General features: G+C 41.2%; 3 protein-coding genes across 6 annotated transcripts; 2 read left to right on the forward strand and 1 right to left on the reverse strand.

Moving 5' to 3' along the window:
* The first annotated feature begins 4,584 nt into the window (after positions 1-4,584).
* LOC115750482 (serine/threonine-protein kinase PBL34-like) lies at positions 4,585-11,584 on the forward strand. Of its 3 annotated transcripts, XM_048278776.1 has the most exons (7): positions 4,585-4,701; positions 4,932-5,560; positions 7,875-8,212; positions 8,307-8,442; positions 9,516-9,652; positions 9,737-9,860; positions 10,801-11,584. In XM_048278776.1, exons 2-7 carry the CDS (start codon positions 5,245-5,247, stop codon positions 11,307-11,309), a joined length of 1,560 nt encoding a protein of 519 aa, XP_048134733.1. In that variant the 5' UTR covers positions 4,585-4,701; positions 4,932-5,244; the 3' UTR covers positions 11,310-11,584. The 3 variants fall into 3 exon arrangements, with proteins under 3 accessions (XP_048134733.1, XP_030543734.1, XP_030543725.1); XM_030687874.2 differs by lacking the exon at positions 4,585-4,701 and having other exon boundaries at positions 4,708-5,560; positions 7,878-8,212; XM_030687865.2 differs by lacking the exon at positions 4,585-4,701 and having other exon boundaries at positions 4,709-5,560.
* A 375-nt stretch (positions 11,585-11,959) lies between these two features.
* Positions 11,960-15,420, reverse strand: LOC115750503. Its single transcript, XM_030687899.2, has 7 exons — positions 15,064-15,420; positions 14,658-14,807; positions 13,893-14,108; positions 13,384-13,505; positions 13,018-13,181; positions 12,476-12,630; positions 11,960-12,240 (listed from the first exon to the last, which is right to left on the reverse strand). Exons 1-7 carry the CDS (start codon positions 15,298-15,300, stop codon positions 12,142-12,144), a joined length of 1,143 nt encoding a protein of 380 aa, XP_030543759.1. The 5' UTR covers positions 15,301-15,420; the 3' UTR covers positions 11,960-12,141.
* A 4,706-nt stretch (positions 15,421-20,126) lies between these two features.
* Positions 20,127-25,298, forward strand: LOC115750509 (hypersensitive-induced response protein 1). 2 transcript variants are annotated; one of them, XM_030687940.2, is made up of 6 exons: positions 20,127-20,177; positions 22,100-22,297; positions 22,940-23,060; positions 23,871-23,962; positions 24,039-24,135; positions 24,648-25,298. In XM_030687940.2, the coding sequence occupies exons 2-6, from the start codon at positions 22,109-22,111 to the stop codon at positions 25,004-25,006; spliced, it is 858 nt and encodes a 285-aa protein (XP_030543800.1). In that variant the 5' UTR covers positions 20,127-20,177; positions 22,100-22,108; the 3' UTR covers positions 25,007-25,298. The 2 variants fall into 2 exon arrangements, with proteins under 2 accessions (XP_030543800.1, XP_030543791.1); XM_030687931.2 differs by lacking the exon at positions 20,127-20,177 and adding an exon at positions 20,429-20,453.
* The last annotated feature ends 594 nt before the right edge of the window (positions 25,299-25,892 follow it).

Raw genomic sequence — 25,892 nt, forward strand, 5'->3', positions numbered from 1 at the left:
CTAAATATTCTTTAAAAAGCACCACCATCTAAACTTGTATTTTAATTACTGGCCGAGTTTTTTTTTTTTCCTTTTTTCTCGTGAGAAAGATATCAATTTTAACTCTTATCTCAATTTCGATCCAAACTTTTTTTGGCATTGTAAAATGCACTAACTTTCGACGGGTACTCAAATTTTATTTCATCAAGTTTTTGTCGAATGATGCCTGCTACTGCTATACATCGTCATTCAACGTGTGCTCGACGACCCATGGCTGTATTGAAATGGAGGGACCGCATGCAATTCGAGAGGTTTCCCTATTTTCGGATGCTTCTTTTTCTTTTTTTTTTTTTTTGGGGGGTCGAATACCGATCGCCAATTCAAGATTCTAACTTTTCTCGATTTTTGAACATGCACGGATTCAGTCAATCGCTCGTCCATTTCTCGTCCATTTCTCGTTTATCTTTGTGCAGGTAGACATGGCCACGAGCTGTAAACCGTCGGTTCCGGTTCATGAACCCGCGGTTCGAGTTTGTGGCCATGCTTGAATCGGAACAGGAAGGGCAATCCTAGTTCCGGTTCGGAACCGCCGATTTCGGTCCGGTTCCAAATTTTTTTAAATCGTAATCGGCCGGTGAGAGACCAGGCGGGTTTCGATTCGGAATCGGCGATCCCGGTCAAAGGGCCGGTTCCTCGTTATTCCACGGACTGTTTTGGGCCAAAATCGGCCCTTGGCCATGTCTATGTGCGAGTCATTTCTCCGAACCATTGCAATTTTTGTCGCCCAAATCTAAACCCGAATGCTCGCATTTCCTCCTCTCGCATTGTTTGAACGACGATGGCGAGGCGCCGAGTGTTGGAAATTAACGTCGGGGATGGAAAGGAATGATATCGAACTCTGACGCGTGATAATGTTATCTTTAAGAATTTATTTGCTCCACGGCGTTGCTAATGATTTTCGACAAATATCATATAGGATACAACAAAGTCTCAAGTAAAAATAGCATATAGCAATTATGATATTTCTCTATGATCTCTTGAGGGAAATAATTGGAGAAGAATGTTGTATTTCTTTATGTCCAAACGGGTAATTACGTCCGAACGGATACAAACACACCAAAGATTGAAAGAGTGTTGGTTTGGTAATTATGTCCGTATAGATACAAACCTTCCAATTTGATAGTTATGTCTGTACAAACATAAAACCTTTTAGTTGGTCATGAAACTTATTTTATAATTATAATTTTGAAAATAGCTATATATAATTGTTGGCTAGTGCTATTTTCGGTCCACGTGCGTGCAAGCGCCCAAAATGCTAAACGCGCCTAATAATCGCGCATCCGCACATGGGCCACATGGGTTTACCCCTCTAAGTCCATTGTCTTCGTTTGCAAGACTAGAACACCTTCACACTTATAAACTGAATTACAAACTCAAAACTTTCTCGTGTGAGATAAATTTTAGTACCATATCGGTTGTGTAAAAAAAGAAAAGAATCCACCAAGTAAACACGAAGGTGACATGTAAGATGGCGTAATTGGAAAAAAAAAAAAAAAAACTTGATGTACGCCGGATATGAATGCCGATTTATTTAAAATTTAGCATTTAGCACCCAAATTTTCTTAAGTAACATGAAAGTACCGATAGGATGTGCGCCGAGTTTCGTGCCGGTGTAGAGAAGCACGAGTCGATTTGACACGTGCCCGGATCTTAGTGGAGTCGACGAGCCTGAATGGCATCAGACGGTCCTCGCCTTCTTCTTCTCGCCAAGCGCGAGAAAAATCTTCTGCATGGTTCTTAGCAATCCTTTTTGGAAGGCTACGACAGGCATGGGCTGGGCCGTACCAGAACTCCAAGCCCGGAGGGCTGGGTCGGGTCGGGGCAGGCCCAAGTTGGCCCTGGGCCTGGGGCATGTCACCGGGCCCACGGTACGTTCCTTTTTAATTCGCATATTCTCCGCTCGGTGGGACAGCAAAAGGGCAAAACTTTCGTGCATCATAATTGCAATCCCCGCCGCTGTTGCTTTTTGCGATGCGGATGCATCGGGAAATGCACCTCGAAAGAAATCGAATAATGTCGACAACATTAAATTTCCCCTTCCTTGCTTTCGTCTATCGGAGGACACAAACATAGGATTGTACGGATGGAACATTATATTGCGTAATTATTAGGGGATAATTAGCCAATTAATCATAACTCATTGTACTAATATCAATCCCGAACTTTTCAATCTTGCCGATTTTGTGATAGAATTCATGTGAAGTTACAATTTGGCTTGAGAAAGGAGGGGGAAAATCTTTTATTAGTCGATTGCTCGGATTGTGGGATTTGATCAACTATTGTAATCATCCTACAGCCAGACATGGGAATTGAAATGGGAATCGGAGGGCCGCTCTGACATTCGTAAGTTGCCTCCGTTGTAAGACACACACGAGATTTGGATTATTGTCTAATAAAACATTATCATTACGTAATTAAAAAGTAATCTTGCAGTGGATAAGGAAAAAAAAAGAAAGCCTGCCTACTCTTGTATTGTGTACACGACAAGGTGAGTAATTAGTTTAATTAGCAAGTTAGGCATATTCCACCTTTGAAATCTCGACGTTTTCCAGTTGAGGATTATTCAAGTATATCCACGTAGCGTGGGCTGTGGAATTTTGTTTTTAACTAGCTGTACAAGACAGATCTTATTCCATATTATTATTATTATTATTATCATTATTATTATTATTATTATTATCATCTCGAATTCTTTCAAAAAAAAAATTATAATGTTTCGGCGTAATTAGTTGAAAACTTCGTTAAACATTTTGATTGACTTTGTATGTTAAAGTTGGAAATTTTCTTCCACGAGCAACGTCGTGACAATACTCATGTTGATTTCGTACATGCAGACAATTTGGAATGTTAATTATTTAGGTTCAATGAGGTCATTATTGACCAGACAATATAAAACATATTGCGCTATTGACTTATGCTCTCGAATTTTTCAATAAATTCAATCAGCTTCTTCGGCAAACTAAGAGATCAGGTATGATAGATATTTACCCGTGTGAAAATATACAAAGCTCGTTTATGTCTCAAGGAAGATAAAGAGGAGATAAAATACATCAAACTCGACCTAATTTCGAGATAAACACAATAAAACAAATTTAAAGATGTGTTTAATTAAGTGAAAGAAATTTTCGCGAATTAATAGTCTAGACTTTCACGAGTTTAATTTGCTCAAGATGATTAGTTAACGAAAAAATCACTTGCAATCAAGTTAGGAAAACAATCATTTTCTCGAAGATGATTTCTAGAAAAATATTTTCTTTTATCACTTCTTATTAGTCCATGGGATTACAATACCATATTTCTTTCGCTCTGCTCTTTGGGTTTAAGGAAGGAGATTGTTAAATTTTGGAATTAAAGATTATATTGAGCATTTTCTCGGAGGCGAATTTAAGCTAAGGATTATCCACCTATTTGACAATACTCACGTGTTTTCAGAATAATTAAAGTTTTAGGTGTTCTAATACCTCTAAATATTCGTTTCGTTCGATGAAGAAAAAGCATTCGCAAGACCCCAATTCGGGAAAGATGAATAAAAAATTGTAACTTTTTTTTGGTCGGATTATAAAAAATTGTAACTTTGAAAACGCTTTTTTTAAGGAGAAAATACTTTGTATTACTCTAATTATATCATCAATTAACTTATAGTTAAAGGGCTTAGTTTAAAATAAAGAAAGCAAAAGGAGCAATTAGAAAAATCCGAAAAAGCGGAGGCGCATGCCGAGCAGTGTGTCCGTCCATAAGCGAGAGCGAGAGAGAGAGAAAATCAAGCTGACGCGCGCGTTGTGCGTCCGCCTACCCCAACAATGACACGTCACCATCATGTGGGCCCTCGCTCCCGTTCTTTCTCTCTCCTGCCCGTCCTCCCCGCACTCCAGCCCTCTTGCCCGAACTGCCCGCCCCTAACCTTTTTGCCAGCCCCACCCTGTCCCGTGCGGTCGGTCAGCCTACGGATTTTCAAACTAACCAATGATAATGATACGGAAATTATTATTAGCGTTAATTACACGAACGTTTTATAAAGATCTTTACATTGGTGACAATACCAATAATAACCCGAAATCCCGTTGAACTATAAAGTTGCCTCGATTGATGTTTGACAAATGTAAATGAAAGACCGGCAATCGAAAATTTTGTACGATTCGAGCTCAACTTAAAAGAGCGATTGAGTGAGAGTTTGAGGCTCGAAAATGTCAAAAATAATATGAAAAGAAAGTTCGAAACTGGACACCATTAATATTTAATTTTGGTGGTGCGACATGAATTTCACTATGCCTTACATTTTATAATTCTCTCTTATTAGAAAGCCAAACAGGAAAAAAAAATTCGAATTCGACACTATTAATATCTAATTTTGAGGTCATCCTCAGTAGAAAATTATGCGTCAACCACGTAATGGGACGGCGAGACACGAGTGGGAGAGTACAACGTTGGCCCCCAGAACGGGCAGTTCGACACTCGCGCGCTGGGGAACCCCGGTCCGACTGCCCGTCTTCTGCGGGCAGCTCCGTTCCGCTTTTTCTGAGTCTTCGATTCCATAGTTGCGCAAAGAAGAATTAAAAAAAAAAAAAATTTGCAGAAGAGAGAGAAAGAGGAGAGAGAGAGAGGGGGGGAGATAATTCAATCAATCCCACATTTTTCTTGCTTCTCGCTTTTTCTTTTTAAACGGTCAGCTTTTCGCGTCTTTGCTTCCTGCGATTTTCTTGTTTCCTCCCTCAACATTTTTTTCACCACATAACCATTATTGCTCTCTCTCTCTCTCTCTCTCATCCTCCTCCTTTTTCTTTTTTCTGGGGTTCCGGGGCTGAAATTGTTTTTCGGGGAGTGATCACATCACTCGGGGTCCTTCAATTCGCGAGTCGAGCACTGTGCAAGTTTTTTCCTTTTTTGTTTCCCAGATTTTGAGCTGCTTCGGTTGCAGCATCGGAGCGCATGATCTGGGTTGTTGCTCAGTTCGTGATCTTTCTCTCCTCTCTCCCTCTCTCTCTCTCTCTCTCTGTTCGTTCCGCAACTTCGTAATCGGCTGATTCCAGGTGTCCGGGGAAGCGACAAGGAGCTCCCCCTCCCGCTTTTTTGTTTTGTCGAGTTTCGATGCTTTTGAGGACCGGCGGTTACGATTCTCGGGGTTTCAAATTGGAGGGGTGGGGGTGGTCATTTGGGTTTCGGCGCGTTGATGATTTGGGGATTTTCCGCGCTTAGGGTTCGAGAGAGATGAGTGTCGTCACTGGCAACGGCGGCGGCGCTGGTGGTGGGGGAGGAGGAGGAGGAGGAGGAGGAGGTGGGGGCGACAATGGCAAGGTCGAGACTTGGGACTCGGGCGAGTCGATGGGGAGGAAGAAGAAGAAGAGCAAGGACCGCGGCGAGAGGAAGAAAGTGGAAGGCCGTGAAGATGGTCTCGGTGGCGACGATGACGATAGTGTGGGTGCCAAGGAAAGTGGTTGTTGGGTTAGGTTGAGGTTCATTGGGAGCTGCATCTCCTCAAGATCCAAAGTTGATACCTCCATCAGTGGTGCCAGTACTAATTACGGTAATGCTCTCCTTCATTTTGGCCGGACTGTGTTCTTCTTCAGTTTTAATTTTTTTCACTTTTAGTGCGTTTGTCCATAAGCGCTGTGGGTTTTGAGGTTTACGGGTTGTTGTCTGAGCTTAGTTTTTTATTCTTTTGGGGGGGGTGAACTGTAGGATTGTTCGGTGCTTTTCATGGGTTTCTACCTCTGTATTTACTGGCCTTGAATGGCCAAACTGTGTGCTTCTTCAGCTTCAATTTTTTTTTTTTTTGACTTTCAGTGGTTTCGTCTCTAAGCGCCGTGGGTTTTGAGGTTTACGGGGATGTTGTCTGAGCTTAGGTTTTCATTCTTTTTGGGGCAACCTGTAGGATTGTTTAGTGCATTTCACGAGTTTCTGCCTCTATTCTTACTGGGCTTTGTTATAAATATGTAGTGGAAAGAGCTAGTGAGTTCAGCCAATGTTGTTGCTGTACCATGGGTGGCTCTTTAGAAGCTGACGTGAACCTGTGGAGTTTTGTCATCCTGATGGAAATCAGAACTGTGGAGAGCCTCCTTTTTTTTTCCTCAACTGGAATGAAGAGATAACGAGACCAAATATCGTTTCACCATTAATGAGAATGAAGATAATGGAAATCGGAAAAAAAAGAAGAAGACATTTGACAGAGCAAGGTAGTGCACCTTCAGAGCTTGATAGATAGAAACCTGACACAGCACCAGTAAAGAGAATCCAAACTTTTGAGAGATTGAAATCCTTCATTTTTCTACCCGGAATCTCAGGAATTTCAATACCCATATTGATCCTATCTAGTGTTGCTTCTGTGCTATGTCATGGTAGGCTGCAGCAAAGGAAGCACTAGCAGCGCTTTAGGGAACCGTTAAGTTTTCCCGGCACAAAATAGAGCTTAACTGAGTGTAGTGGCTCTTATTAGCTTCTCCTTTAAGATGAAACCTCTATTAATTCCTATTGAAGTGTTTAAGAAGAATGAGGCAATGGGCAACTAACTATACTTACCAGTATCATGCTGTCTACAACAAATGATCTCTTCTGATGCATATGGACAATATACTTCAGACTTCAGATTGAAATGCAGCGGCAGCATTAGCATGAATGTGTATGAATTGCTGGTTTATTCTTGCCACTGTAAACATTGCTTCCGGCCTAATCCAGTGCCTTCACTGTAGCTGGTTTATTTACCATCTTTTGGTTGGAGAATTTTGTCCATCAGAATGCTTAAGTTGGATTGACGGTTGATATTAATTTTGGTTAGACTATGGGAATCCCTTATCAGTTTTGTAGAAAGCCTTTTTTTTTTTTCGGTTCATGGCGGTCTTTGTGATACATACACATTTGCATTGGAGACATCATATGGGGCAAAATAAGGGGTAGACCTTTTGTTCTTGTTTGGTAAAATGAAGGAATAATTGAGAAGGCTAGGATTTCAATGCATGTGAGGTTTATGAGCACATAAAGGCGGTATGATAGGGCGTCATTTCTAATTCATCCAATGTTTAGTTTCGATTCCAAGGATTTATAGTCAATTTTTTTTTCTCACTTTTACTGCCTCGTGCATCTTTTCTATTTGCAGTTAAGTTTTTCTTCAGTATGTCACATACCATGCTGCTTGAATGCTGGTGAGTGCATTTCAGTAAAATCTATTGGAATGTAGGTTTGAGAAGCCATTGGTGATTGTTGTGCATTTATCGATGTTCTAGTCATAGGTAATGACAGCTCACATGTATGTCATAGGACGCAAGTTTGTGACAGCTGTAGAGTAGCTTTAGAATATGAATTTACCAGAGTAGGGTTATGGTGGCCTTATAAATTGATAACTTTCCTTATAAGGAAGAAGGACAAGTTCTCGTTTACAGTTATTTGTGAAAAAAGCTGAAGTGTCCTATTGCGTTCTGAGTAGTATAAGCTGAAAATTGTGAACTAGTTCATGAGTTGTTCTTATCTACTGAGAAGGGGATGATGGTGATTGCATAGAAGTATTTAAATCCTATACGAAAATAAGGTAGGCTATGTGCTTTGAGTTGCATAATACACTTTAATTGCGAATTATGTTGTCCTAGTTATCTGTTGTCTGCACCATGTACCTTTGTGGTTGACTATTGTACCAAAGTCTAACTTAAACATCTGCATGTGCATGCTTATGCTCATGTTCTGATGAACTGTTCATGTAACATGCTTTGGACAGTCCCATTAGTGGATAATTCAATTTGAAGCTTCTGTTTGGAAAACTGGCTTGCTGCATATTGTTTTTTTGAGCTGTTCGCAGTCCATGCTTACTCGCTTGTCTGATATGCTGTGTTTCTTTTTATTCATTTGAGCAGCAGACAGTAAATGTACAAATGATACAAGCAGAGACCAGCCTGCTCCTCCTGTGGTTTCATCTACGACCACTAGCAATACAGAAAGTAACTCTTCAACTTCCAAACTTGAAGAGGAACTTAAAGTTGCCTCTCGCCTGCGAAAGTTCTCATTCAATGATCTTAAGTTAGCTACAAGAAACTTTAGACCTGAAAGTCTACTTGGGGAAGGTGGTTTTGGCTGCGTCTTCAAGGGTTGGATCGAAGAAAATGGGACTGCTCCTGTGAGACCTGGCACTGGGCTTACTGTTGCTGTTAAAACTCTCAATCATGACGGGCTTCAGGGTCACAAAGAATGGCTGGTGACTTATCACTCAATTCACCTTTTTGTATCTGAAATATTGCTTGTTTGCTTGTTAACATGACTTTTGATGAGTCACGCTTTCAATGTGGCAGGCTGAAGTGAATTTTCTGGGTGATCTAGTGCATCCTAATCTGGTAAAATTGATCGGATATTGCATAGAAGATGACCAAAGGTTGCTAGTGTATGAGTTTATGCCAAGGGGGAGCTTGGAGAACCACCTCTTTAGAAGTATGCAGTTGTCCAGTATCGTGTGCTTGACTGCCCTCGATGACGTATTTTACATTTTATTTTGTATTTATGCCAAAGTAATCTTTCTGTAGCTGGATATTGAGGTCCTCACCGAAAAGTTAGTATATTGTTAATACTATGGATATCAATCTCTAGAGAATCATATTTATTACCACGTTATGGTTCTCTTTCCAAAAGAAGGTAGATTTGGAATAAAATCTTACCTACAGAGTTTGTCGTGATGTTTGACTTGTGTAGGAATTGTTATTTGCTAGATGCTCAACGTGTTCTTCTGCCTGAAAAGGGCGTGGATTAACTGTTGGATGACAGTGTCTCTGAGAACCAAAAATGCAAACAACCTCGTGGCTCTGCTTAATCAGATTAGAATTGGAATTGATGCTTTAAGCCTGGAAAAAGAAGGGAATAGGATATAGGGGGACTCTTTTTACTGGTCATGAAATATCGTTCTTTAGCAACTTCATCAATCTGATAATTTTAGGCATCTTTTACTGTCTTCTACTTGTAGTTACTCCATCAGGAATTATGGCGTTAATGTTCTTGCGTTTTTGTTGGAGGAAATCCCCAGTAGTACTCTATTAAGGATGAATTGTGCTAAAAAGTTGCCAGCACTTTAGAAATCAAAATAAATGGAAAACATAATTGGTAATTTGGTGGCTCTCAACAATATACTAGATGTGGTTATTGATATGCCAATAAGTATTAGGATGCTAAGCTTGCCTCTGTGTAGCATCATTTCCTCGTCTAACCAAGTAAAAATTGGTATCATGGCATGCTGTAGTTTCCAAAATATGCCATTAAGCAAAAAATTATGTGCCATTAAGTATTAGGATGCTAAGCTCGCCTTTTTGTAGCATCATTTTCTCATCCATCCAAGTAGAAATTGGTATCATGGCATGCTGTAGTTTCTAATATATATTCAGAACGTTGGTGTTAGTATTTAATTATGCCATGTATGACAATGGTGACTTCAGAAGTCCAACCTTAATTTCGCTGTGGTCACAAACACTTTATGATTTAATTCTTTTGTTTTTCTTTGTACTCGGGCTATGTAGGAGCTCTGCCTCTCCCTTGGTCTATCAGGATGAAAATAGCTCTAGGAGCTGCGAAGGGTCTTGCTTTTCTTCATGAGGAAGCAGAAAGGCCGGTGATATATCGTGATTTCAAGACTTCCAATATCCTGTTAGACGCTGTATGTCCTAAATTTGCGGCAGCATTTTGTCTTCCTTTTTTAGCCTGTCATGTTATTCATTTCTTTTAATTATTTGCCTTTCAGGACTATAACGCCAAGCTCTCTGATTTTGGGCTTGCAAAAGATGGTCCCGAGGGAGATAAGACTCACGTCTCAACACGTGTCATGGGAACGTATGGCTATGCTGCCCCAGAATACGTGATGACTGGTACGTATTTGACACTGAAAAACGCGAGGCTGACCTGCATATAGGTTGCTGAGAAGCGTTTCTAATGCGTCAAATTATCTAATAGCATAGTGAAAAGAGAATGGTTCCAATCAACGCACCTTGTGTATGTGTCTCTGCTGTTACATGATGGTATAGTAACTTATGACAAGCAGACATGTGCACCGAAAATGATTAGGTGCAGATAGATTTGGGGATTCTATCATCCTGATCAAAGATTGAAGAAAATGATTGAAGGTCATCAACTGACATGCCTTTATTTATTCTGTTGTCTTATATCTTTGTAAATGGTCACAACGTGCGAAGATGGTACATATAAACATAGTCATTCTTGCACTGAATGCACAATGACTTCTCTGTTTGGTCTTGTATGCAGTCTACTGATATGTTAGTCCCCTTCTTTTCCAGTTCTAATCCATGTGATCGATTATTCTGCATCCTCTTACTTCTGAAATTTTACCCTCGGCATAACATGTGATGTTCTTGTGTACTCATTACCTGTATTAATGTATGGTGTCTTCTCACTTCTTTGTTCGGAGGAAGCTTGATAATTTTTTGGACCCTGCAAACAATACATGCTGGTGGAGAAAGGCTGACTATTGTGAGCCATAAGTATGAATGTCATGAGTTAAGAGTTCCTAGGTGATTTGTATATAGTTTTACTGGGATGCACTTGTAGTGGCAAGGGCTTACAAATATCGATTGTTTTTCTTTGTCTTTTTTTGGGTGTGGGTGCAAAGATGGAGAATCTAGTTTATGTCTTAATCTTTCAGTCTCAGTTTGTACTTGTTTTTCACGGCTAGATGTCGGTGAGACGTCTGATGTTTTGCCATGGGTCGTACTTGCCTGAAAATGGGACCAAATGGTGCTTACTTCACGTATCCCTGTCTCCTGTCTAGTCAGCTCACATTCACTATCACAGGGCACCTTACTTCAAGGAGTGATGTCTATAGTTTTGGTGTGGTGCTTTTGGAAATGCTGACCGGAAGAAGATCCATGGACAAAAATCGGCCTAACGGCGAACACAACTTAGTTGAATGGGCTCGGCCACATCTTGGAGAGAGAAGAAGATTCTACAGATTGATAGATCCTCGGCTTGAAGGTCACTTCTCAATAAAAGGTGCCCAGAAGGCTGCGCAGTTGGCTGCTCACTGCCTTAGCCGAGATCCGAAAGCTCGTCCCCTGATGAGTGAAGTTGTCGAAGCTTTGAAGCCTCTCCCAAATCTCAAGGATATGGCAAGCTCGTCGTACTATTTTCAGACCATGAGGGCGGAGCGCATAGGGTCGAGCCCAAATGCTAGATATGGCACTCATTCGCAAGCAGGAGCAAATGCAAGGAATAGGACTCTTTCAATACCGAATGGGACCCATGCATCCCCATACCACCATCAGTATCCTCATCAATCTCCTAAACCGAATGGTAAACCATAGTGATGGGTTTAGAGTTAGCCGTCCCTTATTCAACCCCTCTCTCCCAATTTATTTCCTTTTTCTTCTCTTTCTTCAGTATAGGAGTTGATTTTCGTCCAAACATTTGCGCTTGATAACTGAAATGGTGACGGAGAAAAAATGTGCCTAAATTGTGATGTGTTTTCACAATGACATCCTTGAGCAGAGGATGCCTGGCCAGGTGAAGCATTTCTGGCAGTGTCTATTTTGACCCTTATGGAACTCTATTTGGAGATATGCTGAAGCTTGTTGCCTCATTTCCCTTGGTTCTCTTTCTTCTTTAGCTTTATCCTCACATTGACATTAATTTTTCTTTTTTTTGGTCGAAGACCTTAATTCACTGGCATAGTTTATGTTAGAAGACAAAAAGCTTATATCCATTGTTTACATTCCTTTCTGCCAGAGGTCTTACTAGTGTTCATGTTACAGGATCTAGTTTCCATTGATAAGGGCTGAAGTATGTTTGTGAGCTGTAACAATTTTAATCAAAGACGTTTTAGGAATTTTTTCGGTCAGATGATTTCTACATGATTCAATTCATTTTTTCAGAATGCTCACCATTTGCTGGTTGAAGTCTGCAAATACACGGTAATTGTTTTGGTGATTGAAGGAAAGTACAGGAGCATGCTACGTCTGAAAGGAACCATTTTGCTTTCAAATCAAGCCAATATCAGTTCCTTCCCGACACACCAAATGAGTATTTTATTGCACATATTGACACCTAATACGGACCCATCCATGCTTATTCCATATGACAAGCTAATGTCCAAACCCTTCATCAGGTGTTTACTTGTTCTCTCTTTGACCTCCATGCTCATGCAGCTCTCCTAGTGAGCTGCTCCTTCGAGGTGCTCTCGAAGATCTTGTCGGCATTCCCGACCTCAAAACCGTCTCGCCTGTGGAACTCTTTGACCTGAGAAAGTTGAGCATTGGATTAATACAGGGTGTTAAGGATCCCTTATAATCACATTAGTAGATAAATGGACAAAACTATTCAAAGGCTACACCCTAGAGAATCATCTATAGCACCAGTGGATAGCAAATTACGTGTTGGTCTGATTAGTCAATGCGAGGACGTGAGCAAATTATAGTAAAATGACTAGCGAACTACTAAACTCTGAAATTTACCAGAACAAGTAGAAGATTACCTCTTTCTCCGGTAGACTCTGAAACTGAGGCAGTACAAGGCGTTCGGCGAACTCGATATATGAACAGGGTACTGATTCTTTGACCCCCTCTGAAAACTGGAAAAGAATTGAATCTGCCACAGTTGAGCTTTGGAGCAGCATACCGTCGGGGCTAACTGGTGTTAACAACAACTAAGCGTTAGTCAAGATACATGTAACTCGTCTAATAAGCTCAGAATTTCCGTGGGAATAGCAAGTTCATTAATCTTTAAATTCAGTCACTGATTCCTGGAAGCCAAGCTCCTATCTCGCAAAGCAAGCAGCAGAGCTTACTTCGTCATGAATCCTATAAGCAACTATTACTGAAGACTACGAAATAACTAGCGAAATAGCAAAAGGAGAATCCCCCAATTGCCCTTGGCTCTTATGATCTGCTTCATATTTGTTGGAACAGGTCATAACAACTGCCTGTCTGGAGCTCACAGCTACATTACGATGGTATCATCAAAAGAATTATAGCAAAAACTCAAAGTAAGATGCAAAAGTGAAATTTGGAAGCAAACCTTTTAAGATCCCTCCTTCTGAGTTCAAGCTGAATCCGTTCTTTTCAATGAATTCGTTTAAGCTTTTGATATTCCTCAGGTGTGATTTTAGCCGGTGAGTCGAAATAGTGACATGGTTCACTGCATATCCATTGACAAGGGTCCAGGCAGCATACTCGCTTTCCCTGCATGAACAGAGAACTAGGCATGATCCTTTTATGTGGATATATAAGTAAAGGAGACAAATTAAGCTGAATACTTAAGCACAGAACACAAAACAACCGTAAGGAGCTAAGAATGAATTTCATTGCTTTTTTACTTATATATGCATTTCAGTTCTCCTGGCGAGAATCAGATCCGTGATAAAGATGAATAATTGGTGCATACCTCGCTAATTGTTGAAATTCGGAGTACAGAGGCTTCTCCCAAGTCAGCGCTCCCAATGCGCTTGCCAGAGCAACATGCTTATTACCATTGCCGGAGATCCCAACATATTTCCTAACTATTTCCTATAAGATAAAAGGTGTCAGCTGAGATACACAAGCGTGAAGAAAATTACTTGGACTTGATAAACCAGACCAAACTCCTTTTTATTTTGGCATGCCCACCTTTCAAACCAAAAAAACCATGTTGTCACTGAAGAAAAGTATTACAGACCGGTATGGCAGAAGGTGAGTTGTTCAGGAGAATGTATGTCATTGACATCCCCAATTAAAGGCACCAAAAAAATGACCACCATTGGGTCAAAAGTGCCAGAAAACTCTAACCTCATCCTAACCGAGACACAGACCTTACAAGGGCATATCAAACAGTGCACATGATGACCATCTTCCTGTTTCCAAAAGCAAGGAAAAACCAGCTCCCCCTTCACCAGGAATAATCTCGAGAATACACACCTGTGTTTGTGGGGTCATCTCATCAACGAGAAGTTCAGATATAAAAATCCTGGGTAGAGGCCCATTTACACCAGTCCCACCCTCCAAAAGGGAGTCTTTTGGAGGCGAATACCACAAGGCTCTCAACTTTTTTGCAGGAAACCTCAACTCCTCTTGCTGGGTGTAACCATAATCCAGGAAAAAGTCCGCGATCGAGTCAATCCCGTAACCATTTACCTTAAAAGTTGAGAGACAAGCATATGAGTCAATGACAGACGCAACAACCTAAACTCTTACAAAAACAGTGCCCTGTAATCAACAGAAAGTCTCATGAGGAAAACATGCTGATGAACAGAGACATGATTTAATTAATCACTCAAAAGCAGTTCTTGACGCACAAAGATGGCTTTTCTTATGTCGTTTTGTGTAATAGCAAGTGACTTGCAAAACCATCTTTCCAGGGTCCCGGACTTTGATGGAACATTCAGTCTCCTAACTATTTGCTCACGAAGGATAAAAGAGAACGCCAAGAAACACATACCTTTCTAGGTCCTTCGGCTAAGACCAAGTGCAATATCTATTCTTATCAGTTTAACCGAATCCCGATAAAAACACTTGCTTAAGGTAATACCACATTGCATCCACAATAAACATACATAGGCTATGTAAACATACATGGGCGGAGTTTAACCGAATCCCGATAAAAACACTTGCTTAAGGTAATACCACGATATACTTTAATCCATATCATGGCCGACCAATTTTCCAAAACTAAAATCGACATACCCCGAAAGTCCTAAATGCGAGATGATCATAACATATTTGATCTTCGTCGGCCGACCGAACGAGCTCCAGGATGGCTTTGGCAGTGGGGTTCCTGTTCAAGTACACGCACTCCATATTCTCCAAGACTTTCCTGAGAAACGATTCAGCTCCCTGTAGCCCCAAAAGATTCAAAATGACACTCGTAAGGAACCATCTTTTGCAAGCAACTTGACGCACTAGTGACTTCACAGTTATAGACACGGAGCCAAACGACAATTTCAGGCAAACAACATCTGGTCTACAACCCAAATGATCTTATCACAGTACGCTAACATCACTCTTCACGCTCACATCTCCAGTTTCGGACATCAAGGGGACACCAAAAGACGCCGACCCAAATGGAGAGAGAGAGAGAGTGATGAAGCACCTGAGAAGCGGATTGGCGGCGTCCACTTCCCGACGCAGATGAGGAAACGACGCTAAAGCTCCTCTTTCCAACAACACCGAAAGGTTTTCCCGGGAACGGCGATTTTCTCGGGAAAAAAACCAAATCCCCCGATTTGGGTCGGAGGGGAGAGCGGAAGGGAGGGAGAGCTGACAATGGGTGAGAGACATACTTGACGGTGGAGGAGGAGTAGAGAGAGAACATGGCGGATACCTTCATCGACTGCTCTCGCCGATGTGATCGTTACAGCTCTGGGCCTTTCCTCTGTTTTCGATTTCTGGTAAAGAGAGAAGACGAAGAAGAAGAAACTCGTTCCGCTTTTTCGAGAAGCTCTCTTCCTTCCTCGTATGTCTTTCTTTCTTTCCCATGTCTGCAACTGTTCCGGATGATTGGCTCAATTTGCCACGTCATCCACATATTTTTTTTTTTGGTCATACTGCATATAATTTATTACTCTTTTCAGGCACGAAAGAAAGAGGAAGGATAAAAGCAAAATTTCTTTAAAAAAAAACCCCGAAATAAGGAAATACCTTTTATCGAAAATCATTCTTTCATTTTTTTTTTTATAGAAAAGACAAGTTTTGCGATAATTCTGGATAGAAAATATCATATGCGGACAAGAGAATCGATATATTCAATTCAAACGGTATACAAAGCGTGATGAAATTTAATCGGCGGTTGGATATTCATAAATAATAAAGATACATGAAGAAATTGAAAGATAATTGAAATATAACACGTTTGTTTATTTGTGCGAGGGGGTCTCGGAACAGTACCATGCAGCTATTTAAGCGTACAATCTATAGTTACCAATGAATGTTACAAATGAAGGTTTTAAATAATTATAGAATGGTTACATCAACGATGCTATTTTGACAATTTTTTCAATTTCACCATGAAAACGATTCCTTTATTTCACTACATTGAGGGTTACTTTTTTTACGGTATCATATGAGATTGTAGACTCCACTTTTTATTGATTCTTTTGATTCATCAAGTCGGCGATAATACTATTCATAAAGGACCAAACTTTGCTCTTTTCGATTAAATTTATCACATATTGACAATAACCAAAAGTTAATCATTTTTTGGTGTAAATAAAAGGTGAATGTGAAATCCCTATTTATGGAGTTACGGAGTATTAATCTTTTTAATAAAAGTACTCAGACATTCAAGCTATCATATTTAGTAGCAATCATGTACATGTGTGTGTGTCATTCAGAAGCTAGATTGTAATCGTGAGAAAACCCAGCAAATAAATACAGAGAAAAAAAAAACAGAGAATTTCTTCTTTTTGGTATGTTAATGTCGTGATTTAAAGATTATCTTTATAAAGGACCTGATTAATAAATGAACAAATCAAAATTAAATGTGACGGAACAGCTAGGCCGGCCCATGGGCCGAGCCCAAATGTTTTTCCGAAAGACTCGGCCCGTGCTCGGCCCTCCTTAAAAGTACTCAATTTCACTTATACCAAATTAATCTCATCGCCATCCCCACCACGTCCTTTTCTTGGTCCTACCCGGATTGTAGCATGGCTTAGCTGAATTAGGGAATCTTCTCCTTTTCTCCGAACCATCCACGCGAATCGCGAGTTCAACCAACTCGCGATCATCTGTCCGTAGCCCATGAAGACGCAGGCCCAACAATTATGATGCGTTTCCCACAATTAGCAATGACTTCCGATTCAGGTCGGATGACGCGGCCGGCGGTTTTCGATACGAGTGCCGATGAATATCGATCGGGACATGCGTCGGCACGCATTAAGCTTGCATAATTTTATTTTATTTTTCTCTCTTGGTACGATTCGTAGCGACCCGATTCGAGACGATTGCGGAATTTTCAAACAAGAAAATTGCGCTGGCAACGCCAAAGGAAGGGTCCATTAGTTTCAGTAGCATCAGCAGGCACCAACGTTGGACAACAAGGTTGGCGTCTGCTTTGCGTCTCGGCGTCAAAAACCGAGAACGGAAAAACTTAAAAAAAGAAGAAGAAGGTGATTTTAATGATACAGCTCATACAGCTCAAGAGCGATTTCTTTGGAAAAGGAAAAATTCGATTTGCGCAAACTTGGCCTGTCCGGATGGACATTACGACGTGGGACCAAGTGGATAAGTACATTTAGGATAATACAAGTCAAGTAAGATTCGATGTAAATCATTTTGATGCTTTGCCCAAAAACAAAATCATTTTGATTCGGATCTTACGGGTCAATCAAGTTCATTGACCTCAAACTTTTATATGGAAAGATCGAGGGTCTATCGGTTTTTTTTCTTCTTTTTTTAATCGGAAATGGTTTATCTATTTACACCTCTGACATTTCTCGAAATCTAAAGTGTTATTAAGCTTGTGTCGAGTTAAGGTGCCGATTGCGAAAGTTTGGAAAGATTCAAAATGTCCGGGCGGCAAATTTGGACTAATCTTTGACAAAGTAAATGTGACTTGAGCTAAACTCGGGGTTCTCTTTTGAAAAAAGGATGGGATGACAAGGAAGTCGTGGTCCGGTTGGAGAAGGCAAGCTTACCCTCTTGGCAATGTGGCGTCAGCCAGAAGGAATCTCGTTTTGTCAAAGGGGATTTGATCGCCGTGACACCAGCTCCGATCGACGGAATCCTTCGACGACGTCCAGCTGGGGAAGACAACAAGCGCACCGTCCCGGGAGGAAAATGGAACCTATGCCGCCGGCGACCCATTGTGTGGTTTGGTGGGTTTTCTTTTCTCGGGTTTTGTTCGAGACGAGAGAAAGCTCGAGCGTTTATCTGCAGAGGAAACGTACTCGAACCTGATCCGGAACGAGCTATCCGCGTTATGGATTTCGGGATGCCCGCATTGTACGGCTGAAAATCGAATCTGTAAGTTATGGATTTGCCGAAGCTCTAACTCATCGATGAGCTTATTGCGCGTCGGTTACGTGGAGAGTTAGAAAATAAGGCATTGCCTGCTCCACGTAAAATGAGTGATTCGGAAGATATTTTCCTGAAATCGATAGCTTGTATCTTTTACATAAATTAATGAATGAGAAATATTTCATTGCTCATGAAAATGATGACACATAAATTTTTATCATGGATAATGAAAAATCTAATTATTTTTCGTGCCCCCAGCTGCGGTCCTAACGAAGAAAAACCAACTTCGGTGAGACTCACGCTCGGGCGGGACCCACTCATTTTGTTGGGACGTTGGTACCCGAACGGGGAAATGGATCCCCTAACATTGCCAATTCAATGTTAGGGCTGACATTGATCAAATCGGGCCGTCGTCCTAATTAAAATAGACGATCTGATTTGATCAATGTCATCTCTTCAAAATTTTTAAAAATTCCCGCTCCGATTGACGGAATCTTCAACTAAACAAGCACACCTTCTCATGAGGAAGCCGGAACTTATGCCGCCGCCGACCCAATGTGTGATTTGATGGGTTTTCTTTTTTTAAGTTTTGTTCGAGACGAGAGAAGGCTACGAGGGTGCGTTTGGTCGTCCGTATAAAACTCGGGATATGATATGTTTTATCCTATCCCGTGTTTGGTAGGTGTCCCGGATAATATAATGTCGGATATAGGGGGACATAACCTGGATAAAAAAATCCTAGGGGAGGGGGTAGAATAAGGTCGGATATGATTTCTCTTATCCGTCATATAAAAGCTAACTTTCTTGTCTCATTTGTTTCAATTTTCATTTTATTTATTTTTTTTGCAAAGAGGTTTGAAAATCTAATAAAATGTGTATATTTTCAAGTTTTTTTTTGTTTGAGAACATTATTTTTATAGTAATAAGATCGGAATATTTCATGAGCATCATGTAGGGCATATATGTCATTTATATTGATATACGGTTTATACCAAATGCGGGATAGGATAGGATATGAGAATATCCGACTTTAAATCCGTAATTCACCAAATGATGAATGAGATATGGCTAAATCCATAGATTTCTTATCATATCATATCTAATCCTATCCCGACCCGAAATCCCGATGACCAAACGCAGGCTGAACGTTTACCTACGGAGGAAACGTACTCGAACCCGATCCATGGAAGATGAATGATTCGGAAGATATTTTCTTGAAATCGATCGCTTGTATCTTTTACATAAATTAATGAATGAGAAATATTTCATTGCTCATGAAAATGACGACACATAAATTTTTATCATGGATAATAAAAAATCTAATTACTTGTCATGCCTCGGGATGCGGTGCTAACGAAGAAAAACCAACTTCGGCGAGACTCACGCTCGGGCGAGACCCACTCATTTTGTTGGGATGTTGGTACCCGAACGGGGAAATGGATCCCCTAACATTGCCAATTCAATATTAGGGGTGACATTGATCAAATTGGGTCATCCTAACATTGGTCAAATCGGGCCATCCTAATTAAAATGGACGGTCCGATTTGATCAATGTCATCTCTTCAAATTTTTTAAAAATTCCCGCTTCGATTGACGGAATCCTTCAACTAAACAAGCACACCTTCTCATGAGGAAGCCGGAACCTATGCCGCTGCCAACCCACCGTGTGATTTGATGGGTTTTCTTTTTTTAAGTTTTGTTCGAGACGAGAGAAGGCTATGAACGTTTACCTGCAGAGGAAACGTATTCGAACCTAATTTATGGAAGATGAATGATTCGGAAGATATTTTCCAATAATCGATCACTTTCATCTTTTACACAAATTAATAAAGGAGGAATATTTCATTGCCCACGAAAACGACGACACATGAATTGTTATGATGGATAACGAAAAATCTAACGATTCGTCGTGCTCCGAGGTGCGGTGCAACCGAAGAAAAACCAACTCCCGCGTCGTCAATGCGAGACTCGCGCTCGTGGGTGGTGGGGACCCTTTCGTTCTGCTGGGGACGTTGGTACCCAAACGGACGTTCTCTCCGTATCTTCGCGTGAGCCTCGCACCAACATTTAGCAAAGTTCTCCGAGATTCTGTTCGGGTTAACGTGGATAGACGGCGTCATCCTCTTGGGTCCGGGCCCCCCGGCCCAACAACCAAAACCACTTATATAAAGGAGACCCCGAAAGATGTCTTCCCGGTCAAGTTAGCCAACGAAGGAGAAGAGGCAAAGAGCGTGAAGAATCTCTCACCAGGTCTCTCTCTCTCTCTCTCTCTCTCTCTCTCTCTCCTCTGCGAGGATTTATGGAATCTTGTGGTGAAAAGCGGCCGCCGCTGGACGCGTGTCGCTTCGAATTCCGAGCAGCTTCTCTTACCCGAAAATGATTTCCTCGCAGCTTCCGCTCGTCGCGTTTCGCGATTCCCTTTCTGCTGTTTATGGTCATCCTCGCCTCGCCATTATAAAAGCTTCCATTAGTAATCCTCGTCGTCTTGTATCTCTCGCGCTCTTGTCGTCGTTGAGGTGATTGCAGGTTGGTTGTCCGTGCTTCGTCGTTCCTTCCCTCTCCCCCCCCCTCTCGCCGGCTTTGCGTCGCGTTGTCTTCGCTCGTCTCCATGGGTTGAGTTCCCGCCGGATTTTGCGGTTTCGATTGGAGTTCTCGGTACTTCGAGCGGTCCGTGGCTGCGTCGATAGCGCGAAATGGCGCGGGAATTAGGGTTTGCGTGGCGGGGCGAAGGCTGTTTTGAAGCGTGGATTGGATTTCCACGAGTTGAGTGGAGTCCGGTGGGCCGATACTGGATGTTGACCGGTTTTTGAAGGCTTAATGCTTTTCGCCGTTCCTCGTGCTTTGACAATTTCGCTTAGTTTTTGGCGCGCGTCTAGTGAGTTCTTCCGTGACGTCGGTTCGGTTCCTCCTCGTGAAAATGAGGTGTAGTATGTATCTTATCTTCGGTTCTGTGGATGGATTTGCGTGCAAACTTCGTTATCTTATTTAAACGCAAAACCTAGGAATTGAGTGTCCTTTCTCGCTGTTTGTGGCAGTGTGGACAGTTAATTACACGCATATAATACGTATTTGTACTCTAGTCTTTGCCGTCTTATTGTGTTTTTTTTTTTGGTCGAAGCTTGTCTTATTCAGTAGTTGTCAAATGGCAATTTTCTATTGACACTGTTGACAATCAGATATTTAATGGTGAGTAGACCCTATATAATGCTTATCCTTGACCTGTCGGCTTTTCAAATTTCTCCACTCATCACTTTAGTAATGGTCCTTAGTGGTGCGATCGATGATTGCTTGATGGAATCAGTTCTTATCTCCTAGTTCTGTTCAACGATAGCCTTACAACAAAATAATCGACGACCAAAATCTATTTTTTGAGACAATTTTGTACTGCCTTCCTCCCCTGCATTATAGTTGGATCGAGTGTGGGTTGTCTGCCAGCCTCGCCTCCAGTTGCTTTTTTCACATCCATATTGTAGGATAGGAGGTGAGTGATTTTCTTACTGGAGGTGCTCAAATATGCAATTTAAATATTTGTCTTAACCTCAACGGGGGGGCAATATGCAGGGTCCATAGGACTATTATATATAATATAATTGACTGGGTAAAACATAGCAGTTTTAACTCCACCGTATCTAAACTACTTGAAATGGGTTTGGTATGGGAAAGCCACATATAAGAAACCTACTACATTTCATATTTTGGATGGATATTATTTGAAGTCTGTAAATGCTACCCCTTCTTATAGGAAGGACTTAGAATTGTCTGGGGCTCTTCTAACAAGGCGATTTTTTCATGAGGGGTAGTTTTTACCATTTGTGGTGTCTTGCAGGTATTCCTGCACATGTAACAGAATTTAGTTGAGCTTGTAGTTTTAGTTTCATCTTGCATAAGCAACCAGTGTTGGTGATTTAGATCGTTGAAGTGATCTCTCTCTCTCTCTCTCTCTCTCTCTCTCATGCACATGAGCATGTACACAGACAGTCACATGTGCCTGTTTGTGTATACACTCTGTATGCAACTTTTCCCTTGTCTCACAAATGAAATTACTTGTCAATTTGACTCCATCTGTTGGTAGGCTGAATGCTCTGTGTAGCTCGTTTAAATTGTATATATCTCTTATCGGTTTTTTTTTTTTGGTCATTAATAATCTCAGCCATTTAATCGTTGCATTATAGAACGGACAAATGGGACAAGCGCTTGGATGTATTCAGGTGGACCAGTCAACTGTAGCTATTAAGGAAACTTTTGGCAAGTTTGACGATGTGCTAGAGCCTGGATGCCACTGTTTGCCCTGGTGCTTGGGGAGCCAGGTGGCTGGTCACCTCTCTTTACGTGTACAGCAGCTGGATGTTCGGTGCGAAACAAAGACAAAGGTATGCTAGTTATTTGACCTATCTCGAGTATAAAAATTATACCTTTGTTAAATCTGTTTTCGTTTGGGAAGTTGGAAGTAGTTTACTTTAATATGAGTTGAAGATGTTTGAAGTTTTCTCTAAATGATTTGGTTGTTGAAAAGTCCTTTAAGGATTGTAGTGTCATCACTTAAAAGAACCAACATTGGGAGCTCCACAATTCTACACTTCGATTTTAATGTTTTGGCAGACCTGTGGCATATAGAAGCATGAAATTAGGACTTTGTATTTCCGACTGTGCTTTTGAGGTTCTTTTGCATAATGCAATATGACCTCTCTTTGTTCTTTCAGGAGTGACTTACAGTATTAATAAGAGTGCTGACTACGAGATTTCATTCATACTGCATAGATACATGTTTTCCTGGTTTCTGTGGAACTTGATTAGTTGCTAGCATCAGGATGTGTGTTGGCTGGAAGCTGTGGCTTTAGAATTGGCACCATTTTTATGTTTTCATTTGTAGTGAGGTTATTTTAGAAGCATCAAGTGGGGTGCAAAATTAGAAAGGGAAACAGCTCAAAGCCCAACAAGGAGCTTATTGGAATCAAATTATTAGCGTTTTTAATTGATGTTGACCAGTCATTATATGTTGACTTCATCTCCAGGATAATGTCTTCGTCACTGTGGTTGCTTCCATCCAATATCGAGCACTGTCAGAGAAGGCATCTGATGCTTTCTACAGGCTCACCAACACCAGGGCCCAGATTCAATCCTACGTCTTTGATGGTATGTGCTATATGTGTATAAGTCTGGCGTTATGAAGCATGGGCACATAACATAGTTCCTTAACAAAGAGGGAGGCAGTGGTCATGCTGGTACTCTGGTTTCATGATCCGCTTTGAAATTGAACATCTAACTTGAGCTATTTCTGATATCTGCAATCTCTTCAATAATGTTCTTTGGGATGTTGCTGTCCCATTCTTTATATACATGTGGTCAGAATAGTTTTGTCTTTGTTTCTGATACGGTAGCGTTAAGTTTTTGCAAAGAAGAGGGATAATAGTTACTTACACAAATGAAGAGAGTAGTTTCATAGTGAGCTATGGCTGAATTGGACTGTTTTGTTTCGTCTTCGTGAGTTGCTAACTATTACCTGGATACATGAATCCTTCATTTTTCCGAGTTGAATTTTTGGAAGACTTATACAGAGCTGAATTATTATTGAAAGTTCTACCTCCGGCATGTTAGCAAACATGATGCAATATAAATATCTTTGGTATATGCTAGAGAAAAGAAGATTTCCCTTTCCCTCTCTTCTCTGTGGTCATCTCAACCTTTTCATTTTTATGTCGGGGCAACAGAAGTAATCAGAGTTTGAGCTAGTTTGCTTATTTTTACTGTTTCATGAAGCATTGTTTAAGTGCATATTTGAGATGAATACTCCGTTGCATGTTGCTGGATCTAAAACATGAAACCTTTTAATGCGCTAAATTGTTGGCCTTGTTGTTAGCTTTGGAGCAATTATTGCTTCCTCATTCCGGAATCCTTGAATACCAGAGATGAGGCAGAGATGACATTTTTTTTTTTTTGCCTCAGTCATTCGCGCAAGTGTTCCCAAGTTGGAACTTGATTCGACATTTGAACAGAAGAATGAAATAGCAAAAGCTGTAGAGGAGGAACTTGAGAAGGTATTTCTTATCATTCAGGTACTCCTTGATGATTCCATAGAAGGGGGACTGTATTATTTATCTATCCTACGTGCAGGCTATGTCAGCTTATGGATATGAGATTGTTCAGACACTCATTGTAGATATAGAACCAGATGACCATGTGAAGCGAGCAATGAACGAGATTAATGCAGGTAGATTCCTTTTGTTTCTGATGATAGGATGTTGCATGTTTCATTTCCTTAGTTTACAAAATGTGTGCCATACTGAAAGTGTTGTTAACCTAACCTGCAAAATTAAATGGTCAAAATATCTAGAAGACCATGATAGACAATTCTGTTGGTTTATTTCTAGACAATGAGTGCCTGATCTGCATTGCTCTTGTGCGTTTCATGAAGAATTTCAGGTGTCTTGGAAAGAGTCAGATTCTTGACCATTGCAAAGGCAGGGATTAATTGAGCCACATTTTTCAATCTAAATTGCCCACACATGATGTCCTCACATGGACATCAACTACCAAATGCAAAGATAAATCAAATCCTGTTGGTTTGACTGCTAAATGTGCATTAGAAAAAATCCTAAAAATCTGGTTATAATCCTGACCAAGGTTCCCCTTGTAGTTGTGTTGTCAAATAATGTCTATCTGGACAAAAATCATGTGGCACAAGTAGATTTGTGGTATTCACGTAATTTACGTAATTATCAGCTGCGCGGCTGAGAGTAGCTGCAAACGAGAAAGCCGAAGCAGAGAAGATTCTGCAGATCAAGCGAGCTGAGGGAGATGCAGAGTCTAAATACTTGGCTGGACTCGGGATAGCGAGGCAGAGGCAGGCTATCGTGGATGGGCTGAGGGACAGTGTGCTGGCTTTCTCTGAGAATGTTCCAGGAACATCATCGAAGGATGTCATGGATATGGTACTGGTCACCCAATACTTCGACACCATGAAGGAAATCGGTGCATCCTCAAAATCCAGCTCTGTTTTCATCCCACATGGTCCTGGTGCTGTGAGAGACGTCGCGACTCAGATCAGGGAGGGTCTCCTACAGGCGCATGCCGCGCAATAAGCCGAGTACATAACATGGGGCTGTGGTTTCGCTTTTACTCATCTGTTAATATGATGGTAGTAAATGTGTGCGTTGGTGGTACATTGTGTTGCACTTTGTTCTTTGTCGGTTGCGTTCCTGTTTTTACCTGTCAAAGCTAAAAAAGATTGTGAAAGTGTCATCCAAATAAGGAGTTATAGGATGTTGATACCGGTACTCCTATCTGGTTATATTTTGAGGAGGAGATGGGCTTGTGTTACGTATTTGTCAGTAGTATTATAATATTTGTTCAAGTATTAAGAATGTTGTCGCAGAGGCTTCTCTTCTCCTATGCGATTTGATTTTTTTTTTGGGTCGAATGCTATTTGATATTTGACTGGTGTATTCTCGGCATCATGACGTGATAAATCTGAAACCGAGGCGACGTACGATACCAAACCGATCGCCGGATGCACAATTAGATTTTGCCATCCCTGGACGCCACCTGATCTTCTGAGTCTCCAATAAAGTCGTCACCGGTCCGTTTCTTGAGGCGATGAATCTATAACCAGCTGCTGCGGACACGTGAGATTGGGCTTCTGTGGAGTTCTCTTCATTTGTACTCTGCCTCAAACGTCATTGCCAATGGCAAACGCGAACCATCATGTAAGGGGCTGACGTGGAGGGTGTCTTGTTCACCCTCCAACTGGGCTCCGTGTCGACCGAATCGACGTTCCTCTTAAGCTAAAAGTACTGAAATTACACTGTCAGACTAAAACTCAGAAATCTCCTGAATGCGGACGCAAGCCGTAGGGCTTGTCCAGAGTAGCGTTGTATGCCAGTGACCTCATGTCTCCGCAACCCTTGAAACACATCGAGCACAGCCTCCTTTCGAACATTCGAGGTATTGAAAAGGATAAAATGGGAG

This window comes from Rhodamnia argentea, chromosome 5 (genome assembly GCF_020921035.1).
Source record: "Rhodamnia argentea isolate NSW1041297 chromosome 5, ASM2092103v1, whole genome shotgun sequence".
In the NCBI taxonomy this organism is placed as follows: domain Eukaryota; kingdom Viridiplantae; phylum Streptophyta; class Magnoliopsida; order Myrtales; family Myrtaceae; genus Rhodamnia; species Rhodamnia argentea.